This window comes from Rattus norvegicus, chromosome 16 (genome assembly GCF_021556685.1).
Source record: "Rattus norvegicus strain SHRSP/BbbUtx chromosome 16, alternate assembly SHRSP_T2T, whole genome shotgun sequence".
NCBI classification, from domain to species: Eukaryota; Metazoa; Chordata; class Mammalia; order Rodentia; family Muridae; genus Rattus; species Rattus norvegicus.
In genome coordinates, this window is record NC_141549.1 from 44,293,658 (window position 1) to 44,319,551 (window position 25,894).

The window sequence follows — 25,894 nt, forward strand, 5'->3', positions numbered from 1 at the left end:
TGTCTCCCTTTGTGTTTTCTTTATTGTTTCTATTTCCATTTTTAAATCCTGGGCAGTTTTGTTTAATTCCTTCACCTGTTTGTTTGTGTTTTCCTATAATTCTTTCTGGCATTTTTGTGTTTCCTCTGTAAGGGCTTCTACTTGTTTGTGTTGTCCTACCTTTGTTTAAGGGACTAACTTATGTCCTGCATCATTATCATAAAATGTGATTTTAAATCTAAATCTTGCTTTTCTGGTGTGTTTGGATCCAGTATTATGTTTCGTGAGAGAACTGGGCTCTGATGATGCCAAGTAGGCTCAGTTTCTGTTCCTAAGTGTCCTGAGCTTGCCTCGAGCCATTGGGTTGTCTCTGGTGTTTTCTTGTTTTGATGTTTCTGAGAGTGGCTTGACCCTCTGGTAGGCCTCTGTGTTTGCACTCCTCTAGAACTGTTTTCTTATTTTCTTTCAGTCTTTTCTTAGAACACATGCTCCTTCTGAGGTGTTTAGGCATTCTTGGAGACTATCTTACACCTATAGGCAAGGCAGGAATGAGAAGGTTCCTGGCCCTGATTGCTCCTGGGTCCTTGCACCCATGGGGACAGTTGGCATTAAGCAATTCCCTCTTGGGTCTGGAATGTGGGGAGAAGGTAGTCTCCTCTGATTTCTCAGGAGTGTCCACACTTCGGAGGGTCCAGCTCTCTCCCCCATGGGATTTGAGTGCAGGGAACTCTGCTTCTTTGTATTAAAAACAAAGCTAAACAAAACCACAAGGATGTGGGTTTATTGTACACATTAGCAGGTCCATACAGGAAAATGCACAAACGTATATGTACCAATTACAATAACAACTCTAAATATAAAGAATTTGAAATACCATGGTTGGCTGACATAGGAAAAGACAAAATTGAGTCCTTCAAGCCTTTACCTTCACCACCATTTAAGAGTGGCAACTAAGAAAACCCAAAATTTAATAATTCAAATACATAGTGATTATTCTGTACAGTGTCCCCACCACCCACCTTGAGTTGCTGAACCCTTTCATGATTTCTTGCCCACTAATTAATTAATTAATTAAGTAGGGAAAGAGTGAAGGAAATCATGCTGTAGCAATGTATTCCTTCAGAGACCTGCAATTTGTGAAGAGTTTAATGTGCTTCAGGGGAAATCCTACTAAAATAAATAGGGTTGGTTATTTTCCAGTAAATATGGAGTGGAAAATAATTTTTATCCCAATCTGAGGTATAATCTCAAGGTTTAGGGACACAATTCTATACACTTGACAACTACAGCTATCACCCAGAACATCCGCAGTAAGCCTGTGACTGTTGGCTAGATGAGAATGAGTTTCTTTCAAAGTTCATCATGATTTTTTCTAAGATCTTCCCTGTAGTTGGTGGCTTGACTTCCCTCAAACATGTTCCAGTTGTCTAGAATCTCTTCCTTGGTTAGCATCTCATCCTTTTTTTTCGTCTGACTCATACACCAGACACTGGGCCTCAGCCTGTCCATGGTCATAGTCCTGAGGAAGGATCCAGTGGCAAATCTCATCCTAGTCCAGCTTCCCATACTTGTTCAGATCTTGGAAATCATTGAACTGCTCCGATTCAGACAAAATCCAGCCGGGCTCAGGGCCATTGTCCTTGTGGGAAAACATGTCCATGATGTACACATCATGGTCCACAAAATTATCCCCGTTGTTGTCAATATCCTCCAGGGTTTCCAGAACTATAATCTCTTTCATAATTTCAAACTCCTCTGGATGCAGAAAGTCAGTGAACTCTTCCCGAGTAGTTGTCAGGTTGCCGTCAAGGTCTGAAGCCTTAAACCTCCTCTAATATCGTGGCAGCAACTTTTGAAAGGTATGATGATCAGAACTGTCGTGGAATTCAGCGTAGTTTCCCAGGTACTAGCCATAGATGGCCTCCTTATATTCTATTCTTCCCAGTAGATCTTTTTGTCTGTGTCCCTAACTTAATCCTTCCTGACTTTAGCCACATTATTTTAGATGTATCTTTTCTTTACCTGTTTCATCCAAACTTTCAGCTCCTCAATAGTAATAAGGCCGCCTCCATCACTGTCAATTTGTTCACCAATTTTCCCCAGCCTCTTCTTCTCGTCCGGGCTTAGCTCATCGAAGATCTTGGAGTCCTCCATGCCCAGGAAGACCTCTTGATTGTATTGGAAGCTCTGGTTGTCCTCGGGCTGCCACTCACTCAGCTCTGAATCGATCTGAACCAAGACCACAGTGCCAGCACCAGTGCCAGCAGCAGTCCCGGAGCAAGTTCGAGGTGGACACCTCATGCCAGAGTCTTGAACAAAGGGAGGCTAGCTCGGTGCACTGTAGCCGCTGTCCCCTCCTCAATGAGGGCTTTTGTTACATTTCAAATGTTATCCCCTTTCCTGGTTTCCCATCCATAAAGCCCCCTATCCCACCCCTCCCCCGTCTTCTAGGAGGGTGTACCCGTACCCACCCACCAACTGACCCACCCACTTGCCCCTACCTGTCTCCCTGTTCTTATTTTCCCCTATACAGGGGCATTAAGCTTTCACAAGACCAAGGGCTTCTCCTCCCATTGCTGCTCAACAAGGCCATCCTCTGCTACATATGCAGCTGTAGCCATGGGTCTATCCATGTGTACTCTTTAGATGATGGATTAGGAACTGGGAGCTCTGGATGTTTCTTATTGTTGTTCTTATGGGATTGCAAATCCCTTCAGCTCCCTCAATCTTTTCTCTATCTCCTCCATCGGGGACCCTGTTCTCTGATAAATTGTTGGCTGCAAGCATCTGCCTCTGTATTTGTCATGCTCTTTAGCCCACTTTTTTGAGGAGATCACCACAGAACAATGAAGATGTATTGTCTTTGAGTGATGTTGTATAGACAAATAGTTGATTTCTTAATTCTTAATGATAATTCTTTAAGAATTCCTAAAATTAGATCAGTAATTTTAAGCTCTTTTACAATAGGACTGCTATTATGTTCTCTCTGATAATCAAAATTGCATTGAGAACTTTGCCATGCTTAAAGTGTCATGAGTTAATTGCTTCTGCAATACCAAGCAGGAATCTACAAATTAGAGCCCATTTTAAGAAGGTATAAACCAAGTAACTAGAGTTCATAAAAAGGGAATGAGTGATGGAAGGACTGAACATAAAAAATTGACTGGATTTGCCTATAGGAAATTTCACTTATTCTTTTGTCATAAAAATTACAGTTTTTAACTCTCCATGAACCTGTAGAGCCGGTGACAGATGATGACAGATTATCCTGATAATTACTCTTAATGGATATGCGTGTAAACATTCCCAGTTGTAAACTAATTATTCAACTTATGATTTGAATTCATGTGCAAACTTATGGTGAACTTTTTAACATGTGATGATGTATTCAAAAAGATATACAAGTGCTGAGAAAGAGAGAAAGCTTTTTAAACAGAAGTGAACTGAACAGGACAGAACTCAAGAAGAACTTAGAAGTAAAGGCATAGCATTGAGAGTAAGGCATTGAGAGTAAGGAAATTGTTGTGCCAGAAGAACAAGAGGAAAAGAGATAAGAAAAAGAGAGCAAGGAGAACTTTTTAAGTGAACTTTTTGGAGGCAAACTTTTGCAGAAACATTTTGTAGACCTGAAGAACTTATAAATAAAGGTTAAAATCACTTGTCAAGGTGTCCCTTTTCCTGAGCCTTCAACAAGCAACAGGGAGTTAGAGCTGCCCTGTTCCTGCAAACAGAGAATAAAGGCTACCTTCCTCTATCCCCTGCTGATGTGCTAAAAGCCAGCGACTACATTGTCTAGCCTCAAGGAAACTCAGGCAGGTCAGCTACAGTAGTAAAGAGACTTAGACCTGAGATGGGTGTGGTGGTTTGTATATGCTTGGCCCAGGGAGTGTCAGCATTAGAAGGTGTGACCCTATTAGAGTAGGTTTGTCACTGTGGGCATGCGTTATAAGTTTCTCATTCTATCTGCTGGGAAGCCAGCATTCTGCTAGCAGCTTTCAGATGCAGGTGTGCAACTCTCAGCTTCTTCTGTTCCATGCCTACCTGTGTGTCACCATATTCCCTCCTTGATGATAATAGACTGACCCTCTGAACCTGCAATCCAGGCCCAATTAAATGTTGTCCTTAAAAGAGTTGCCTTGGGGTCAGTCCCTGTAGCCACTGCCACCATCACTCCTCAGCCAGCAGCTAGGAGTCACCTCAGGTCAGGGTCTGCAGAGGACTCTAAGAGACTGCTGACAGTGCAGTTGGATGCAGAGGGCCAGGTGCTCCTCAGGATATGGTATTGGATTCTCCATGGAACCAGCCAGCAGTGTCCCTGTGCTGGGAGTGTTTCTACCACTCCGAGGAGACAACATTCAGAGTTTTTGGACAAGGTGACCTTGTGAGAGCTGGAAATAATTTATTTCCATCTCTAGGTTTTCTAGGCACATTGAGAACCATGATCAGCTTTACTAAGAGTTTGACTACTATATCCTTGATGAAAGATTTACTGCTAAGGACATTCTGGACCAAAAGATCAATAATAAAGTTTCTGCCTTTGATGATAAGGATGCTCCCTATGTTAGGGCCCTCACAGACATTCTAAAGAAGCATCTGGATACTGCCTCTGTATCCTCTGGATACAGGAATACAAGAGTAGTCAGCTTTAGGAAGCTGCTGACTTCTGCCTATGTCCAGAACTGAACTGAATCATTCCCACAGCTCCCTGCACCCAAATCCTGTGGGGTAAAGAGCTGGACCCTCAGAAGTGCAGACAATCCTGAGAGTCAGACCACACAACTACTTTCTGCCCATATTCCTGACCTAAGAGGAAATTGCCTAGTGCCCTCTGGGCAAAGGGACCTAGGAGCAGCCAGGGTTTGAACACTTCCAGTGCCTGGGTCCAGAGCTGAAATCTAGTCACCAGGCATGACTACAGATTTGAGAGCAGAGGTATGACATACTCTTCTGTGCCAAGAAACCTGCCAGGAGGCTTCAGGTCACACAAACTCAGGAGCACTCTATGTTCACAGATCCGGCTGAAAGAAAGCAAGTCTACAGGAGTGCTGACACACAGGCCTACAGGAGGGTCAAGCCACTCTCAGAGACAGCAAAACAAGAGAACACCAGTGCCAACCTGATGGAGAGAGGCAAGTACAGGAACTTAAGCAACAGCAACCAAGACTACTTGGCATCATCAAAGCCCAGTTCTCTGAGCAAAGAAAATTCTGGATATCCAAATACCCTGGAAAAGCAAGATTTGGATTTAAAAATCATATTTTATGATGACAGAAGACTTAGGCAACTGTAGCCTCACTGATCTCTCTGGAGGGGGAAATCGAATAGTTTCTATGGGCCCACTGAAGTTGAATGTGAACATGAATGAGAATCAAGTGGGACGGGGAGGAACGAAGGCATTGAGGGAGAGAATGCAGAAAGAGACAGCTGTAATCGAGCATTTGAGAAGTAGTATGGAAACCTAATATAGTGGAAAATTACTAAAATATACAAAGGTGATCCTAATGAAGTGTTCAAGTAATGGGGGAGACAAATCCCCAAGTGGCCTAAATGAAGCTTTTAGAGGTGGGATTGGGTTTCATGCAATTGAGTTGCTGGCCAAAGGGGCTCTATGGAAATCCCCAAACAATCCAGGCTGTCTCCAAGACAACAGGTTATTCTGCACAGCAAGTCCTGATTGCTGAAAATGGCATCTGCAGAACTTGATAAACATGGAGACGGTACAGGAAGATACTCTTCTGGCTACCAAAAGAGAAACATAAACACCAACCCAGCCACAAACCTGATCTATGATTCTGCTCTGTGTGCAGAAAATGCTAGGACAATGGTAGAATAAAGCCTGGGAGAGTAACCAAGCAATGCCTGATTTTATCCACTGGTCCACTCCATGAAACAGAGTCCATACCTAGCAGTGCCCTGGTAACCAAGAACCACGCTAGATAACCCAGGGACCTGGGATGAAAGCAAATAGTACTGATCTGAAAAAACAAAACCAACCAAACAGCCAACCAAAAAACCAGTGAAATGAATCCTGATGACATTCTGCTATACTTACAGATGAGTCATCTTACAGATTCAGTCATCATCAGAGAAACAGCCTCCTGTAGTGGATGGAAATGATGCAGTGAGCCACAGTCAGATATTATGTAGAGAGGGAAACCTGACGCACACAGCTCTAAATGGGACGTCTCCACCAAATCCCTCCTCTTGGAGCTTATATGAATTCACAGACACTGAAACAGCAAACACGAGACTATACCAGGTCTGCACCAGGTCGGCTGCATATATTACAGTTTTCAGTTCAGCCTTTTACTGACTCCTGAGTGTGTGAACTAGTGGGTCTCTGATTCTTGTGCCTTCTCTTGGGCTCTTCTTCTTCTGTTGTTTTGCTCTGTCCAACTTTTGATGTTGTGATAGTTCTTGTTTTTATTTTATGGTATGTTATTTTGTCACATTTTGTTCTTTAAGAAAAAGATAGAGAAAAAGAAGAAGAGCCTATGTCTTTAATAGGATCATTGTGCTTCATTTCGTACTAGCTCTGCATAGTGTGAAGTTTCTGATACATGAAAAATAAACAAATCTCTCTTTTTTTAAAATATCTTGTAAAGGCATAATTTTTAGATTATTTTAAAATTTTTATTTGCAAATATATGCAATTTTAACAGATACAACAATCATAAAATGCGAGAGTTTTTGATAGAAACACATAAGCAGAATCCTGCAGTATGTTATTTCTTGACACCTGTTACTTGATTTCTTGGCACTGGGTGGGATGAGTACAGATTGAATCTAGGGACTGGGATGTGCAAGCAACGTGATCTCATGCTAGCTCCAGCTCTCTTTTAAAGTCAACAAAGAGGGTTTGTATGTCCTAATTTTAATTAAAATGGAAGTAAAAAACAAATCAGACTCCTCAGTAGAGGACAGATGCAAATCCAGAAGCCATCTTTCCTGAGGGAGTTTTTTTTTCCCACTGGTGTGAAGACTTGGGAAGAGACATGAGTTCCCTGTAGGTCCTCCTGACTTGTTTGGATGTGGAAGAGCTGGTTGGTATACTGCCTGTGACATAAAACACCTGGCTAGGTCACACCTGCCCTCAGAGTCCTTCATAGAAAGAGCACACACTTGTGAATCTAAGTGAGGAAGAAATGAAGAAGTGGACACCATTTCTGGCCATTTTAGGACATGCTCGTGAGAATAAATCTACCCAGGTCTTTCTTTTCCTCACTATCAACCTACCATGAGGACTAACCTCTAAAATTTATCACCGCTAAGTTGCCCTTTGAACTCCCTGTACAGCCTATGCAGACCTTGAACCTGGGATTCTCCTGTTTTGGGTTATGGGCTTATAGCACCAGGCTAGACTCGATCAAAGCTTCTATTCGAGTATGACACTTATTCTATAAGACCTCAACATTACTACACAGAGAAGCAGGGGAAATAGTAGCTCAGATGCCAGCAGCGTGTGTTGACCACCCTTGGATCCTCACAAGCTGTTGCTCAGCTGGCTCTCTGAATGTACTGAAGACCACTGTAGAACAGGCAGCCAGGGGAACCCTGAATATATAACAGTAAACATGGTTGCATAAGGAGTCCATGGTTTTCTACAAAAGGGAGTCTGAGATGCAGTCTCTACACTGGAGATTTAAAGCTAGGGCAACAGAGTAGGTGGAATGAGATAACTCTGATCAAGACAATGGTTCCAGTGGACCATGTTCAAAAGATCTCAAATAATTCACTGAGGGGGCTACCATGGCTAGGCCACCAAGGAACCTATAAGAGCCCATGAGTTTCTGGAGCTTGATGGGTCTGTGGAACATCATCTCCCCCTGAGAACATCACACATGTGTCTTATAATCATGGCCAACATGGTCTGGTTTGTTTAGACCAGTGAAGTGTGTGTCATTCCTGAGCAATGAGAATACAGATATAGCATGTGCTTTCCTTGCTTTCCCTCCAGCAAGCCATATTCCTAGCAGTGACTGATGTGTGTGTGGAAGTCAGATCTAGAAAGGAATAAAGCAAAGAAAAAAACGAGCATGGTTCCCTATAACCCAATTCTACTTTGGGGTTGTTGTCTGGGACACAGTTTGGCTGCTGTTCTTACTTGGAACTGGAAGATATCACAATATGACACTAACCTCAAAAGAGACATTTGTGTTTTGGGTTCCTTAATTCACAAACTCCGTTTCACAGAAGGCTAAGGTTTAGCCAGGGGCTGATAGTATTTAGCAAGAGAAAAAAAAGGCTACTCCTCAATTTCCTAAGTACCAAACATACACACGCACGCAGGCAGGCAGGCATGTGCAAAACCAAATCCCTCAGTTACTATTAAATTCGTGGGATAATCTATCACCAAGTGGCCTGATGTTCCCAAGAACATTCCATGCTGCAACATTGCACATCTCAACAGGTGTTTTCTTTAATTTTTTGCCTTCCACTCCAAATTTCTGCTCAGTTTGAGAAAGTTCTGTGGGCCGCTGCTAAGAAACTTTCTTCTTCAATGTTTGAATCACCATTAAAACAGCAAGAAGCAGCAAGTGGAATTAATTTCAGTAATGTCATTTACTTAAACCAATTTATCCTAAACATTAGTTCAACATGGGGCCATAAAACTATTTTGGTATTTAATTATTCTATTGTGCTAAATACTTGGAATACAAGACGTATTTTATCCTTCCAGCATAGCTCACTCTGAACTAGCCACATTGCAAGTACTGGGTAGCCACAGAGCTGGTGGCCATGGTGTTGCTAGTGAAGCCCTAGCATTTATGGTTCAGTAATGTGGTTCATTATACTACCACAAGTGTGAGGTCTCCTTGAAAAGTTTGTTTTAATTTTTAAAGATTTCATGTATAATTTAGTGTAAAATTATTTTACATCTATTCTTAATGTATTATTTCCTTCTCTAGAAAATTAGTTACTACTGTATTACCTATTTAGAAAAGGAATTATGTTAGCCCCATGGCTCTGATTCTTGCTAGTATATTACTTGAACTCAAGAAGAACTGAGTCAGGGCCTGGTAATTTCTGTTTAAACTTGAGGAGAGAAGATGAGTTAGAAACTTGTAAATCATGTGTCTTTGATGAGCTCCATTTCCAGAGATGAGGCTCTCTCCAATTTGCCTTTGAAAACTCTGAGTTCTAAGACTCCTGTTAGGATGAGTTTCCTTTGGGGGGGTTGGGCTGAATTTTATTATTGTTGATTTTTAAATGGGGAGGGGGTAGTGAGCACACAAGGACACATTTGTGTGCACATGCACATCTAGTTAGAAGAATGTTGAAGAAGTCATTCTTACCTTCTGCCATACAGAATCTGGGAATGGAACTCAGGCTGTCAGGCATAATGACAAGTGCCTTTACTTTCTGAGCCATCTCACTAGCCCCACCAGTGTGGTATGCTAAGAAAACGTGGCCTTTTGTGTTGTTGCCTGTCAAGTAACCTTCCAAGTGTTTGGAGCAACTATTTCCAGGGCAGAGAATTGCTCTTCTCTGTCCCACACCCTGCCCCCATGACTTGCCATCTAAATTCCCTGTGCTAGTGTTGGCAACTTGATTCGAACTAGAGTAGTCTGGAAGCAGGAACATCAGTTGAGAAAATGTTTCCATCTTACTAGCCTGTAGGAATGTCTCAGTAGATTGTCTTGATTGTTGACTGGTGTGGGAGGCCCCCTGTCCACTCTGGGCAGTGAAGTACCTGGGCGTGTGGTTCTGGGAGGTATAAGGAAGGCAGCTGAATGTGATCCTGGAAAGAAGCCAGCAAGCAGCACTCTTCCACAGTTGCCACCTCTGCTCCTGCCTGAGTGCCTGCTTGGCTTCCCTCAATGATCAGACCTGTAAGTCAAATAAATCCCTCCTCTCAGAGTTTACATGGTGTTTAACTGCACTACAAAGCAAACTAGGCCTGCCATCGTGACTGAACAGTGACTAGCAGAAGATGTTCCCTGGTGAGTGAGTGGTAGGGTCCTTCAGAGTCCAAAGTAATTATTTGAACACAAGAAGGGGTGGGGAGAGAAAATGTCTTGCTTTTATCCAGTGGTCAATGAAGTCAGCCCTGGACAAATGTATATATAAAAGGTACTAAGTGAAATCACCAGGTTGGGTATCTGTGTGTATGGCTGTGTGCTCACGTGTATGTGTGTGTGCCCATGAGTGTGTGTACATATATACTTGTAGAGGAGGTCATGAGTTTGAGAGGAGTGTTAATGGAGACATGGGAGGGGTTGGAGGAAGAGAGGGAGTGGAAGAAATGATGCAAATACAATGTGCAATTTTCAAAAATTTAAAAAAGTATTTGAAATTAAAATTTTAAATGGAGGAGAAATACATATTTTAAAATATTTAAATTAGACAAGAATATTATGTTGCTAGCAAAATTGCTGAATTTTCCAGCTACTCCAGCATTTATAGAAAGAATTATTTCTCAATTAAAATAGTGTCGTCTAGAGAGAAGAGTCATAAAATATCAACAACTTCAAATTTTTAGCCATATATACCCTTGTGCAAATTTTTACATGTTTTATATAATGAAAATAATATAACCACATTAAATACACTGTAAAAAGCAGAGAGAGTTTTAGAGACATGTTTAGCAAGGAAACTGATTAAAGTGAATGAATATGTATCCAAAATAGTTATTCTACTGGGATGACACCATAATATCTAGGCAATATGAAAACTTTTACACTTTACATAAATGTATATAGTGATGTTATTTTTAATTTTGGGAAGTTATTTTTGAGGTTTTTTATTTCATTTTAAATAGTTATTTTGTGTGGGGGAGGAGAGCACATAGGCACAAGGAGGTCAGATGATAACTTGTTAGAATCAGCTCTGGTCTCCTACCATGTAAATCTTAGGGAATTAAACTCAAGTTGTCATATGCCTGTGGCCAACACTGGCCTTCACCTACTAAATCATTTGTGCAGCCTTGTTTTTGAGATACGTTTTAAGTGAGAGGATTTCGAAGGTTCCTAAATATAATGAAAACCAAACAAACACTTAAAAGAATTGATACAATTATTTAATTTGAATTCACTTGCATCTCTTTTTATACTTAAAGCCATAAATTATGGAGTCTCTCTGAGTTTATCTCCAACCTGGAAGCAGGACCCCAATACGCATAACACAGTGAAGGACAGAGGCTGCCTGTTCTGCCTCTGTGAGAAGCAGGAGGGTTGTATTTCCTTGCAGTCTTCTCTTACACTTCCTAGAAGTCACTTATGAGGCTTTCTAAATTGAAGTGCACCATGTGCCACCATGATGTCTGAAGCATCTAACCCTACTGGGTAACCCTGTGATGGATGAAGAAATAGGCAAAGCTGAATGGAAGTTTCTGGAAACTGTAGGATCTAAAGCAGGAGAACTTTTATCATTAACCAGCATTATGTTTCTCTTTGCTGTCCTGCTCTAACTATCAGATTTCTTCAAGCCCTTAGGGTCACTCACGAATTTTGTCAGTCACTCTCTTGTTCTGAATCCATGCCTTTCTTGATGGGCCTGGAGAATACGCTTCAGTGCCCAGATTCCAGTGGAAAGAGCCAAGCTGCTGTAGCATGGGGACCTCTGGAAACAACTTTGAGCTCTCTGGTTAGGGGAGCCATGTGCTAAGCCTTGCTGCTTGGTTGAAGGTGAATAGAATTCTGGGAAGAGCAGTATTGGAATATTTCTGACGTTGTGCTGGAAGACCATGTTTTCAAAAAAAAAAAAAACTTTACAAATGGAAGCAGGGTTTACAGGGCCCTGCCTCAGGAGTTGAGAGTATTTGCTGATTTTACAGAGGACCGGAGTTCAGTTCCTAGCACACAAATCAGATGGCTCAAAACCATTCCATTTCCAGAAGACCCAGTACCGTCTTCTGTCCTGTGTGGGCACCTGCATATATGTGATATATGCTCAAACAGGAGCATTTGAACGAGTGCACATGTATGCACAGGTGCACATGTTTGAGCATATGCACACACATACACAGAGGCACACATGTACACACACATGCACAAACATATACACACACATACACAAACATGTACACACAAATACACACAGAGAGCTTTAAAAAGGGTATAGCATGTGTTTGTACATTTTATATTATTATTTTAAGTACCAAATTAAAGTGTTTAAAAATATATCAGCACTTCCCACAATAGACTCTCTTTTAAATAGATTTTATGGTGTTTCCTGCACACTTCACTCACTCCTGGGGAGAGCCACTCTCAAATTTCCTTCCTGGGAGAGGTTTCTTTATAAAAGTCCCTAGCAACAGAGCCTGTGTTTTTCTCACACAGAATTTCAGGAATTAGCAAAGGTCTTCTGGTTTTAAGGAACAAAATAACCTCAGATTGTTTAAAATTGTATTTGTTTGTCTATTTATTTAATGAGTGCTCTGCTGCATGTACACCTGCATGCCAGAAGAGGGTACCAGATCCCCTCATAGACAGATGGTCCTGAGCCATCAAGTGCTTGCTGAGAGTTGAACTCAGGACCTCTGGAAGAGCAGCCAGTGCTCTTAACCATCTCTCCAGCCTCCAGAGAATATTATTATCCTAGAAAAATGAACTTGGCAGAAATTGAAGCTTTACTTACCTATTTAATAATATTTGAAATTTTAAAACTTTTTTATGATCGCCGGGGAGGGCCTGAGCATTTTTGTTCAATCCTTTGTAGGAAGCAAGGAAGCAATTATACTTGTTTTCTTGGCTATTTTCAGTTCAAGGAGTTTATGCCTCTAGCAGAGCACAGGGAAAGCACCATGCTTGGACCAAACCAGCTGCTAAGTTCCTCTCTTCTTCCTGCAGAGGAGAAAGTTCAACCTCAGAATGTTCTATTTTGCTGCTGAATTCATGTGGTTTGAAGGTTGGGATCCTAGAGAGCTGATTAAAAGTAGGGTATTAGCTCTTAGAACTTTATCTCCATGTAAAACACCTGCAATCTTTTGTTTCTGCTACATCCACCGCTCTGTGAGGTCATTTTCAGAGTATTTGCTGACATAGGAGGGTCCACATGAGTGTGAGCAGCACCATTCCATAGGCTGGGGTCTCATCAGAGTAAGGGGGAGCAAGGACAGCGTGCCTAATCCCCTTTTTATTCTGTTCCTGTGTGCTGACATGGGCTGAGCTGTTGAAAAAAATGCCTGCAGCTAGATCCTTCTCCAGTATCTCCAATAAGAGTCGTTTGCATGGCCAGCTCTGTGACAAAGGTTGAATACTTTCACTATGACATCAGAAGCAGGAATAGACATCGAGGCAACTGCCACAGGCTCCAACTTAGCCTGGAGTTCTTGTCTATGCCTCAGTTTATATGAAGTCTCTGCCTGACTCTTAACTTTTAGCACTGGTAATTCTTCATAGAGAGGCCTGCCCTGTGTCCTGTGGGCTGTGATTATCATTGTGGCCTAAGCACTCACCATGCTTTAGAGCCTTCTAGAGACCCTCAGTCCAGAAGACATGAAGGAGCTCAGTGGAGTAGAGCAATCCTGTGGATTGGGTGGGAGGTTTGGGGGCAGGGGGAAGGTAATGGGGCTTGGATCTTTTTTGAACATTTATTTTATTTCTAGTTATATGTGCATGTCTATGTGCGGATCCATGCATGTTAGTGCAGGTGCCTGGAAGGTAGAGGCATCAAATCACCTGGAATCGGAGTTATAGAGAGTTGAGAGCCACCTGACCTTAGTGCTAAGAATCAAACATGGGTCACCTGGAAGAGTCACAAGTGCTCTTAACTGCTGAGCCATCTCCCCATCACCCAAGACTCCAGCTTTTATACTAAGACAAATGACACTACAAGGAACACTCTCTAACTGACATTTTACAGGAGCTATTTTGGCTGTTGTAATCGACTACTATGGAGCAATACAAGGAGCAGGGAGACTAGTCAGGAAGCCACCACAGCTGAGGCCAGCTAATGAGGACCTGGCCGGGCTGAGCAAGAGCAGAGAGGGTGAAAAGTGGAAGGAGGCTCAGCACACTTGGATCACAAACACTGTGGACTGTGGTGCACTGCCTGGGACATGAGAGAAAGAAGGAGTACGGAGTCACGTAAGACTTTGACCTAATAAACAGGAGGCTGGACTTGCCATAGACTCAGAAGTAGAAGACAGGGTCGATCAAGTTTCAGGAATGTCTCTCGCTAGTTTGGGACAAGCTAAGTTTTGAGAGATCTACCAGACACTGGAGTTCCCAGGGGAAATGAACAACTGGCCATGAGTCTGGGGACAATGCCTTTGGATTGCACAGGTCAGCATGCCAGCATGTAGCTAGAGCCATGAAAATGCATGGGCTTGGGGAGAAGAGAAGAGATGAAGAACAAGGGTCTGTGTGGCTCTTCACTCCAGGGGAGAACAATGGGGAGACTGAGGATTCCTCAGCAAAGCAGGGGTTCCTGAAGACCAAATGGAGAGCAGATACAAGACAATGGAGCCGCCAATATGAAAACAGATATCAGGACTAAGAGCCACTGGATTTACGGATGTAGCAGTCACTGCTAATTTGAACAAAAGCAGTTTGTTACACACTGAGTCAACTGAGAATTGCAGAAGGGGGAAAGGACACAGAAAGGGATTTTCCAGGGAGTTCTGCTCTAAACGATAGGAGAAGATGGGGTACTAGCTGTGGCAGTGGGGTTGACAGAGGTGTTTGTTTGTATAAGAAGATAGGTAGCACGTAGTGTTTAAAATGGGAATTGTGAGGATTGCTCTTGCTTATGGAACTGATTGTATTGAGCACCTAGGAGATTAGTGAAGCATGCCTCTGAGTGGCTGGGATGCTGCCTTAGAGAGGATTAGCTCACCATGGATGTGGGTGGCTCTCCACAGGCTGTGGGTTCCAAGTGAAATAAAGAATGTTGGGAGATAGGTCAAGATTACACTCTGGTTCCTGGTCCCCTTGTCAGTTGGCTGTTCCTCAATTGGAGCTTTCCTCCCAGCCTAGCTTCCTCCCAGGATATTCTGCCTCTCCACAGGAACCAGCTGACCTCTACTGAAACCACAAGCAAGGAAACAAAAGCAAAAGATTTCCCTCCCTTATGTGATTTCTAACAGATAGTTTATCCCACCAGCAAGTCTGACAAACGCAAGATTAACCCTGGCACTCATGGGCTGGGATTTTAACAGAAGAAAAAGAACTGGCTTCAGATAAAGGCAGCACCGTTCACAGATGGGGACACAGGGTCCATGGGACACTTGCCGGAAGGAGTTTGCAAAGCTTCTTTTCTGACCATTTCTCTTTTCTCTGAGAAATAGGCCAATGGCTGAAGGCACAGATAGGGAAGGAGGATGAGGAAGATAGAGAGCAGCCACTGTCATGTAGGAAAGTGCAGGATAGAGTCAGAATGTCTAGACTAGGGAACAACATATATACACTCAAAGGACAACTTAAGGTCCTATGTATTGGTACGTTTCCTCTGACCATTTGCATGTGCTACTTTGGAGTATTCGATATTTGGTCACCACACATTGCCTGGTGGCTGCAGCATTCAACAATGAGGACAAAGAACACGTCTCTCACATTTCTGTGCCTACATGCTAATGCCCTAAATAAAGTTCCTTAAACATAGAGGACAAAACCATAGAGATCAGGCACCTTGTCAAAAAAGAAAAGGTGCCTCAATAAACAGTGATGTCATAAATTTGCAAAGAATCAAATCTGCACTTTGCTGTAGTAATGCCACAAAATTGATTAAAATTGCCCATAAGTTTATTATGGAAGGTGTGGGAAGAAAATAAATATTTTAAACTATTTTAGAAGTTTTGACAGTGTACATCATTTTTCATAGCAGAAATTCATGCAGTCGATAAATATTTATCAGGTTTATACCATGTCCTATCCTCTAAGTGAGGGAATAGGTGTGGATAGATGAGAGAGGAGTGTTCAGAGACATGTGGGAGGAAGTAGACTGGATAACACTGGATAAGACTTGGGAGAGCAGAATTAAGATGATCCCCCTTAGATAGGAGATTCAAGCAAGCCTTGATGAGTGGTGGTGGTGGGGCTCTGTGAGGAAGAGTGTCTTCAGAGGGTATTGTGTCCCTGAAACTGGAGTTAAGGTGTTTGGAGGTCACCATGTGAGTGCTGGGTACCAAAGCTGTGTTATTATAAAAAATAAAAGTGATTTCTTTTATTCCCCACTAGTATCAACACAAGTGGCTTCTGTGGATTATTTTTATCTCAGTCAGCAAATATCTCACCTGCTAAGCTCCCTCTCATCTCACACTGCTGATGGCTACTCTCTGAGCCCAGCGGTAATCTATCTACCCATCAAGTCCCCAAGGCAGGTTGTTTCCACACCAGGCATACAAATCCCAATTCCGTGGCAGGCTTGGTGTTTCCTGCCATCACACCTTCTCTTGAACTCAATTAAGTCACCACATGAAAGAACACATCACATAATAACCACTGATCCAATTGATAAGATAATTTGCCCATCTAGACAACACAAAGTCCTGAACACACCCATCCCTTAGAAATATTCACTATAACCTGTATCTATACACAGAAAAGAATCTTAACATCTGGTGCCATGTTCTCCCAGGTCCTTTCCCTCCCTCTGGCTCCTTCTCTCCTGTTTCTCCTTCACTTATAAAAAGAGTTCCCACTTCCCTTCCTTCTCGTCCAATGATAGGCCTTTTTTTTTCTTGCCTGCCTTCACCTGCGTAATACCATCAACCTACAAACCTGCAATCTCTGTAATTATAGCAAGCATTCTTAACCACTTAGCCAACTCTCCAGTCCCGAGTTGTGTACTTTCGTGCTCAGTCTTAATGGAGAGTGGGCTGTCTTGGAGAAATAACATTGGAGGTCAACCTTTATAGTTCTATTTACAGGTATACATGTAGAATCTTTCCTGAATTATGAAGTACATGTGTACTCTCAAATAGAGAATAGAGAAGTGGCCATCTGTCTTTCCACCCTGTCTTCCTCATTGGTAATCATGATCTTGTGCAATCTGAGTGTCCTGGGTTTTTAGATGTTCTCCTGACTCTAGAGTCTCCATTGTCTGATGTTATTCCCATATGCTGGGAAGAACTCAACTGTGTTCTGAAGGAATCACAGGGTTAGTGAAAGGAGACGAACATGAATGAGCTTTCTAGACATGGAACAAGCTGGCACCTGGGAAGAATTAGATCTGGCTGAAGAAAAGTGTTTTACAGGCATAAGTCAGTGACATAAGGTGGTGGAAATTAGGAAGTTAACCTGAGCAAGGTTTCCATGTAGAGACAGTGGGATATCTAGAAGACAGCTAGAAATTTTAACCCAGAGTCCAGGGAGTTGTTCTCAGTACATCCTCTCCAAACTCACTTTGTGGTGCCTGCATTAGGTTTAAAATGGACCCAACTCATCCACTGGACAGCAACAATGATGCATATAAAAGGCATAGTCTACTTGAGTTCTCAAACTCAAAACCACCCAACACAATTCCAGATCCAACCCAGGTCACCTAAAAAGCAATTTTAAAAGGGAATGAATGCTGCCATTTATCAAGAACTTAAATGCAGGAAAATTCCATTTATTACCCCTAGATATTCATTTTTTGGGTTCGGGCTCTCAAGATGGTGACTCCCTGTGTAACTGACCAGACGGGCGGCAACTACATTGCCTCAAACAGAGACCCGATGGGACATTGCAGAAGCAGCGGAGGGTCAAAGAAGGATACGTGCTCCAAGAATCCCAGCCTTATGAAAACAAGTATGTGAAGTTTTTCTAGAGTAAACCAGAACTTCCCCCAGGGCAGAGCCCTGAGCCCACCACACAGGTCACCCCATCCAGACCTGAGAGTGGTGAAGCAGGCCTCTCCAAAGCAGCCAAACGCAACCTGAACTGAAAGGAAAAGAGGAGCCAGCCACAGGAGAAAGATACAGAGGCCTTGACCAGGACTTTTGATAAGGTGTCTCTGGGACACTCAGCCTGGACACCCAGTGCTCACCATGGCCCCCAGGCCACCTCTCTAGCTGCCTTCCATGCACCCCACTCTGCTGCCACCACAGAGAAAGCCAAGAAGATCAAGAACCTAAGGAAGAAGCTGATAGATAGGGGAGCTGCAGTAACGCCTCCAGGCTGGGAAGTTCAGCAGAGAACAGGTGGAGAAGCGAACATGGCACAGGGTTCTGGAGGAGGAGCTGGAGGACTTGGAGTTGGGCTGTTAGGCTTCAGGAATAGGGGAGTGGACTGAAGAACAAACCATGGGGTCCTCTGGGGTCCAGGGAATGTGGGCCACAGCAGTATGGAGGACCCCCACATACTGTCTTACTTCTCCCTCCTGTGGCCAGACTCTGTCCTCTAGACCCTAGGATCTCTCTTCTTCATCCCTTCCCCTTCTCAGCTCTCATTTTTGAACTTTCCCCTTCCATTCCATTGTTCACAATCTAAGTGCTGACCTCAGGTACCTCTGCTGCTCATCTGGGTGTCTTGTTGAAAAGGAACCCTGGGAGGGTGGGAGTCTGTCAGGGATCTAAGGCTGAGGGTACATGGAGTACCCAAGTTTTGGAGTCTTGGTTCCTGTTCACTGTTTATGAATAACTTCTCTGGCCACCTGAACTACCACCACCTTCTCCTCTTCCTCCTCCTCCTCCTCCTCCTCCTCCTCCTCCTCCCCCTCCTCCTTCTCCTCCTTCTCCTCCTCTTCCTCCTCCTTCTCTTTCTCCTCTTCTTCTTCCTCTTCCTCCTTCTCTTTCTCCTCTTCTTCCTCCTCCTCCTTCTCTTTCTCCTCTTCTTCTTCCTCCTCCTCCTTCTCTTTCTCCTCTTCTTCCTCCTCCTCCTCCTTTTCTTTCTCCTCTTCTTCTTCTTCCTCCTCCTCCTTTTCATCTTTTATTTAAGAAAGTATGAATAAATTCATGTGGAAGACAAAAAAAGTTCATTTATTGTTTGTAGCAAACCTATGCTCTGTTGAGATATAGTGGTTTCCATAGATTTATTTATTCACTTGTGTTTGTTTGTTTGTTTTTATGTCCACAGGTGTTTTGTTTGCATGTATATCTGTGCACTAGTGTGTGCCTGGTGAAAGATCAGAAGAGGGCATGAGATCCCTGGGACTAGAGTTATGGAGTGTTGAGAGCTACCATGTGGGTACTAGGGATCCAATCCAGGTCTTCTGAAAGAGCAACCACTGTGCTTAACTTCTGACTCCTTTCTCCAGCTCATTTCCATTTTTCAAATACAGAAAAGTGGAACTCTTGGAATTAACCATCCAGGTAGACAAGGCCAAACCATTACCACACCCAGATGTATAGGCTATGAACTTTCATTTCCTTTTGTTTGTCTCCCATGTTCTGTGATGGGACAGCCTGTGTCTCTTAAACTGAGAAGGGTCTGAGTACATAGCCCTATTTTTACTGAAGCAGGGAATGTTGGGAGTTCCTCCCCTAGAAATCTATCAATGTGAACTTTTTCAAGATCTGTTCAACTTGTGAGGAATTAACCTAGCACCATTGGTCACAAATTCATTTTTTTCAGTATTTTTTTCATTTATTGAATTTTTTATTTACATTTCATGTGTTATTTTTTTCCTGGTTTCCTGGACATAAGCCCTCTATGCCATCCCCCTCCCCTTCTTCTCTAATGGTGCTCTCCATTCAATTTGTCTCCCCCCCATATACACCTACACTGGGGGATCCAGCCTTGGCAGGACCAAGTGCTTCTCCTTCCATTGGTGCCCAACAAGGCCATACTTTGCTACATATATAGCTGGAGCCATGGGTCAGCCCATGTATAGTCCTTGGGTAATGGTTCAGTTCCTGGGAGCTCTGGTTGTTTGGCATTGTTGTTTTTAAGGCGTTGCAAGCCCCTTCAACTCTTCCAATACTTTCACTAATTCCTCCAATGGGAAGCCCAGTCTCAGTTCACTGTTTGCTGCTAGCATTCGTCTCTCAAGAATAAGGAACACTGAAATTCTGATGCTTCACTCCTTGTTAACAGGGAGAACAAATATATTCATAGGTGGGGATATGGAGGCAGAAGGTCGGAGCAGAGACTGAACCAATACCAATTCAGAGACTGCCCCACATGGGTATATAGACTCTATATATCTATTTATCTATATCTTTATCTCTATCTATCTATATCTATCTATCTATATGTATATATATGTATGTGTGTGTGTGTGTGTGTGTGTGTGTGTGTGTGTGTATAACCAAAAGTAGATAAGATTGATGAAGCTAAGGAATGCATGATGACAGAAAACTGTTATAGCGATCTACTGGAAGGCACAGACAAATCATTACAGAGGCAAATGCTAGCAATAAATCATTGAGCTGAGAACTGGACGCAAGATGGAGGAATTAGAGAAAAGGTTAAAAGAGCTAAAGGGACTTACAACCCCATAAGAACAACAATGCCAACCAACCAGATCTCCCAGGGACTAAACCACTACCCAAGGACTATACATGGACTGACCCATGATCCAAATGCATATGTAGTAGAGCATGGTCTCATTGGGCACAAATAGAAGAAACAACGATTGGTCTTGTCTAGGTTGGACCCTCAGTGAAGGGGAATGTCAGGGGTCAGGAAGGGGGGTCGATGGGAAAGGGAACACGTTATAGAAGAAGGGGAATGCGATGGTGTAGGGGGGCTAATTTCCAGGAAAACAGAAAAAGTGAATAACCTTTGAAATGGAAATGAAAAAATATCCAAAAACAAAACAAAACAAAACAAAACAAAATCACATTTAGAGCTTAAAAACACACACACACACACACACACACACAATCAGGAAACATAGAATATTATGGCTTTAGTTTTCTTCAAATATTCTGGAGACTCAGTTCAGTTCTGGGTCCAGGCTGGACCAAGTAGGTTCCTGTCACTGAGTGCTCCCATATTCCTGTATCCGGAGGCACTGTGCAGTTTCCTCTTGGGCCAGAGGTGGGCAGAAGTAGCGGTCTGTCCTGTGGTCAGGATCGTCCAAATTTCTGGGTGTTCAGCTCTCTCCAAAACAAAATGTGGGTGCTGGCTTCCTGATTGCTTTTAATCTCCCTTATCCCATGTTTTTATTTCCTGGGAAATATTACAGAAAACCTGATATATATCCCATTGATTTATTCAACACTCTGATGCACAGAGGAGTATAATTAAGTGGTAGCTGAATATTTGACAACAAGGATACACCGTGGGCAATTTTTGCATGATGAACTTCGTATTCACAGAGTTGGAAACACAGTCTACAGAGAAAGAATAATTGCCTTTGTATCTCAGTCTGACTGGGAAGTAATTATGATGCCCACTTCCCACGAGAATGCAGAGATCCATCCCTAACTGACAGCTGTGGGATTTCAGATGGTGACACCACACCTCAATAAAGAAGGTTCTTAAGAGTGAAGCGTTTGAGATCACTGTTTTATTTAAAAGAATACATTCAATTTACTCAATAGTAACCAGATGCACATAGGCAATGTATACAGTCTCTATCCTTATCAAAATAGTGAATCAACTGCAAGAATAAAACAAAAACAAATAAATAACAAACTTCCAAATGATTACAATAAAAACCAAAGAACCAAAATAATCAAAACTCAAACCAAAATCTAAACAGAGGAATTGTGCTAAACATTCTTTTGTTGCTCATTTTGCAGAACAGACTTATAGCCTGTGGTTGGCCTTGGAACATAGTAGACAAGCAGTTACTGATGATAATAATCTTTTCAAGCGGAATGTAAGGAGGTCTCTTCTGTTGGAGTGGGGTATGAAGGACAAGATCATCCAATACCGAGTATAAAATACATCACAGTCTTTGTCTCAATGACTTTCCAATGTTCTTGTCTGATCTCCTTGAAACTGTTCTGGGTGACCCATCAGGACAAGTACAAAATTGGATGAGTAGACTCTTCCTAGATGCCCACCATCTCTTAATTGATGTGCATCAGCTCTTCCCAGAGTCCCTCCAAATGTGTACTCTTGCTGGGGAGAGGTGAGATGAAATTACAGCCTATTCAATCCAAAGAAATCAAACTAAAGTAGGAAAATACAGTCCACAACTGCTATGGATATTAGGGATGAGATGCAATAGTGGTGTATTTGCTGTGCACACTTAGTACTCCTCCTGTAGCACTTCTCTCCAAGGGAGATCTTGTCCTGGTCTGTGCCATGTTTGACTTTCTGCTGGAGAATTTCAGACCTAGCAGAGCAAGGGAAAAAATGTTTAATGAGGGATTGTCTATTCAGCTCTCCCTCCAACACCAGCTCTATTCAGTTGGACAATCCAGCATGACCTGTCAGCTGAGGTCATTCCCTGCATCCCCAAGTGTCATAGAATACCTGGGCTTGGATTTATATCTCAGCTTTTAAAAACTGCTAGAAACTGGACTGTGAACTACACACTGTACTAGTATGAAAAGAAAAATGAGCATAGTTTTTAAAGGTCCAGGTATATTATATTGAATAATAACATTGTAACTATGCCTGAACCTGAGTTCAAGAGAGATATGACCTACCTAGAATACAATTTGGGTGCCTTAGAGAGAACCTGACCAGAATTGAAGTGAAGGTTATAATTATTTTGCCAGTGAAGGGACCTGCCTAGGTTCCATTTGTAACTGCTGTATCTGCAAATACACAGAAAAACCATCTCACATCCAATCCATGGGTACTGCATAGATCCTGTAATCACTGAGAATGTTCTCCATGCATATCTTTCCAGCATACACATGGAACATTAAAGGTGATTGTGATGTAGAAACATAACAGCACCCCTGTAATACTATGGTTATTTTAATGCAATTTGTGAGAGAACAGAAGAGAAAATATTCTCAGATCTTATCAGAGAGTTCACAGGAAGAAAGAAGTACAAAATACGAAGAAATCCTGAGGATCATACATATGTTTCATGGACAAAATTCACATAAACTGTACCAGACTAATACTCTGAGTAGTTCTTTAGCTTCCTGAGGCTAAAAACCATGACTGTGGTCAGTCACCCAAAAAGGATAGTTAAGGAAGCATGCATGCGTGTGTGCACACACAAACACACGCACAGACACACAGACACACTAATATAAACTTGCAAACACACAAGACATTTGTGTTCACACTATATAAGCATAGTACATTGCAGTCAAGTGTTTACTTTCCCAGTTAATCCTTAATATCATGATTCTCCAGGATACTCTGGAGGCATAAAAACAAATGTTGATGGGATATGAACATAGTGGCCATAGCCTATACACAGCTCAGTCAGTGATGTACTGTCCTCTCATAAAATGACATAGAATCCGGGTTCTTGCTTATTGCCCAATCTGGTTTACCAAGTTCTCAAGGCTGTGTAGAGCAGGCTTGTTTCCCAGCAAAGGATCATATGTTGGTGGTGGACTAAACTCTTTTGCTTGTTCACTCTTTCAGACATTCCCCAAAGTGTGCAGCTTCTTCTAATAGGAGCTCTCTTTACCACAGCCTGACTGAATTCATGCCCAAAGCTATGCCCCCAGAATCAAAGGAAATCTCCATATCCAGAATCCATATAAACAATTTTTCTCCCTATAATGTGATTGTGTCACAGATATTTGGATCAAATAAGTAAATGCTTACATGGATTATCTCACACTGAGTCATAATCCATTGAAGGGCTCCAACATATGGTACATTTTCCCTCCTTGACTGATGGAAATCTGGATAGTTTCTCCTTTAGGGCTACTCTGGGAACCACTACAACCCTGATGTGCCCTAGTTGCAACGGCAACAACTACTCAATGTTGTGGAATCTCTGTGTAAACTAAAACTTGTTCCACTTTATGAACATGGCTTCTCATAGGTCTACCTGTTCTTACACTCCCAGACCCATCTGAAGGTCCTCATTTCTCCTAAACCCATTGAAGCTGAACTTTACTCAGAGAAAATGATTTTGATTAACAGCACTTGCAGAATGCTACACAGATAACATAGGGGAGTGCTTTAGATTATTTGTGCATCTAAAGGGGCTCCTGAAACTGGCCTGTTCTTGCACCATAGCATAGCTATGGGACTTTTGCTGGATGACGATACAACTCCAAGCAACTCAAATTCTCAATGAATAAAATACAAGCCAAACCCCCAGTTGAAGTTGTACTGTGCCAAGTTAGCCAGAAAGAAATGGTATCAGGCAACGTGGAAAAAACCTTGGAGAAGACACAGTGAGTGACATAACCTTCCAGTGACCTTTCACAATTAACGAAGAAGAGAGCAGGAACAGAAACTCATGGATTTTATAGAGAGGCCTTGCCCTTACCTCCCTGTACTCCATTCCTTTGATGTGCTCCAAAGGATTTCAATGCAGATCAGTAGTTTTGTCCCTAATCACTTGAAAATCTAAATTTACAGGTGTTTTTGTGCCCTTTTTTGGGGGGGGTGCTTTCTAAAGGACTTTATTGTCCTGCTTCTATACCATAATAAAAAGGGACCTGCAAGCTCCAGGACTGTATCACTGTGAAACACGATTCACCTGAACATATTTCACTCCCCGCCTCCAGACTTCACAAGATGTTACAATGTATTTGAAAACTGAATAAATTACTAACTTAAGTGTCCTTTTGCTTTACAGAGCTAGATGGAGATGCCAAATGATTGGGCGGCTGTATATTATGTTTCATGGATATAAAGTGACCACTTAGAGTACTTTTCTCATGAAACTTGAAAATAGAGGGAAAAACAGGTTCACTGCTCCACAAACACACAAACATGCACAGACAAACACACACACACACATACTCACACACTTATACACACACACACACACAGACACACAGACACACACACACACACACAAATGAAACCTTTGCTTTTATGTAGCACATTTCCTGTTGAGTGAGGATTAGTGGGAGCTATGCTGTGTACAAGTCTTTTAGACTCAAGCAGGCTGTGCTGCCCTGGCCTGTACTCATTTCCACTTCAGGAAACCTTTCTATGCAGATACTTGCTGGTCCTACAAGTAAGTTACATGTTCTGCACAGATAGCCTAAACAACACAACATCAAACTATCAAGAGAGAGATTTCTAGGAAAAAGACTCCATCAAGCTCTATGCTGACACATCATAGGCCCCTCATGAAAACTACCCTGTTTCCTTCATAGAAGACTTTGGAAACATCAGAAGAAGACAGTGACTCATGGTAAGTTACCAGGAACTTTTCATCACATTAGAGTTCATGTGATATTAAAACAACCTCAATGACAGTCAGAAAAAGGCTAAAGAAATAACATACACTGACTTTTTGAAATGCAGCACACTGTACAACACTGAGAGGGAATCTATCCTGAAAGAATGTCATGCCCATGATAAAGTCAGGAAAACAATGTCAGCAGAGGGATGCACTACAGGATTCCATGCATGATCATGGTGAAGCCAATAAGACAAACCAGAAATTTCCAGGGGGATACCTCTATTAAGGTAAAGTGAAGAAATATAATCATTATTTTTAAAAGAGCTGAATGGTTTAAGGATGAGTTGAGACAAATAAGGGAGGGGGCTCCACCTGGAACTGGACAAGTGATGCAAAGACAAAGCACAAAACAGGAAGCTTCATGTTTGTGGAGAGACCTAGGCTCAAAGGACTAAGTTAGAGAATGTCTGGACAAAATCAGATGTCATTAACTGGCCTCCCCGCATACCTGCTAAGATGCAGGTCCACACAGCAATGCAACTTTCTTAGTGAGAATTGGGGGAATATATGAATAACCTTGTTCTTGAAGTCTCAAGTCTCTCATGCCAACCCTCAGCCTTTGAGAAACCTTTTCCACATCCTTGCTCTTCTTACTAGCTTCAGATTGTAAGGCCCAGATATGAACTCTCCAGGAGCACTCAAATGAGACAGGACTGACATGCTGCTACTCAGGCTCTGTCAGTTACCCAAGATCTATGAAGCATGAAGATACCATCTTCATATACAGGGAAAAGGGGGAAGGAAAAACAAAAGCCACCAAAAATCACAATAAGAACCATTTCTTTGGCATTTCCACCATGCTCTC

The 25,894-nt window shown here is 42.3% G+C and overlaps 2 protein-coding genes and 2 pseudogenes across 2 annotated transcripts in view; 2 read left to right on the forward strand and 2 right to left on the reverse strand.

Annotated features, from left to right (window-relative positions):
* Erich1 (glutamate-rich 1) overlaps positions 1-25,894 on the forward strand; it is a gene marked incomplete at its 5' end in the record, with an annotated part of 52,793,804 nt that overhangs the window by 13,423,098 nt on the left and 39,344,812 nt on the right.
* Rcn1-ps9 (reticulocalbin 1, pseudogene 9) lies at positions 1,330-2,280 on the reverse strand (annotated as a pseudogene).
* Pym1-ps3 (PYM homolog 1, exon junction complex associated factor, pseudogene 3) lies at positions 17,519-18,112 on the forward strand (annotated as a pseudogene).
* LOC120097541 (uncharacterized) overlaps positions 21,274-25,894 on the reverse strand; it is a 54,889-nt gene continuing 50,268 nt past the window's right edge. The window contains exon 3 of one of the 2 annotated variants that reach the window (XM_087589434.1): positions 21,274-22,077. In XM_087589434.1, coding sequence (XP_087445560.1) covers positions 22,072-22,077 — 6 coding nt within the window. In that variant the 3' untranslated portion in view covers positions 21,274-22,071. The remainder of the gene's footprint in view (positions 22,078-25,894) is intronic. The other variant, XR_015639881.1, reaches the window with a different exon arrangement.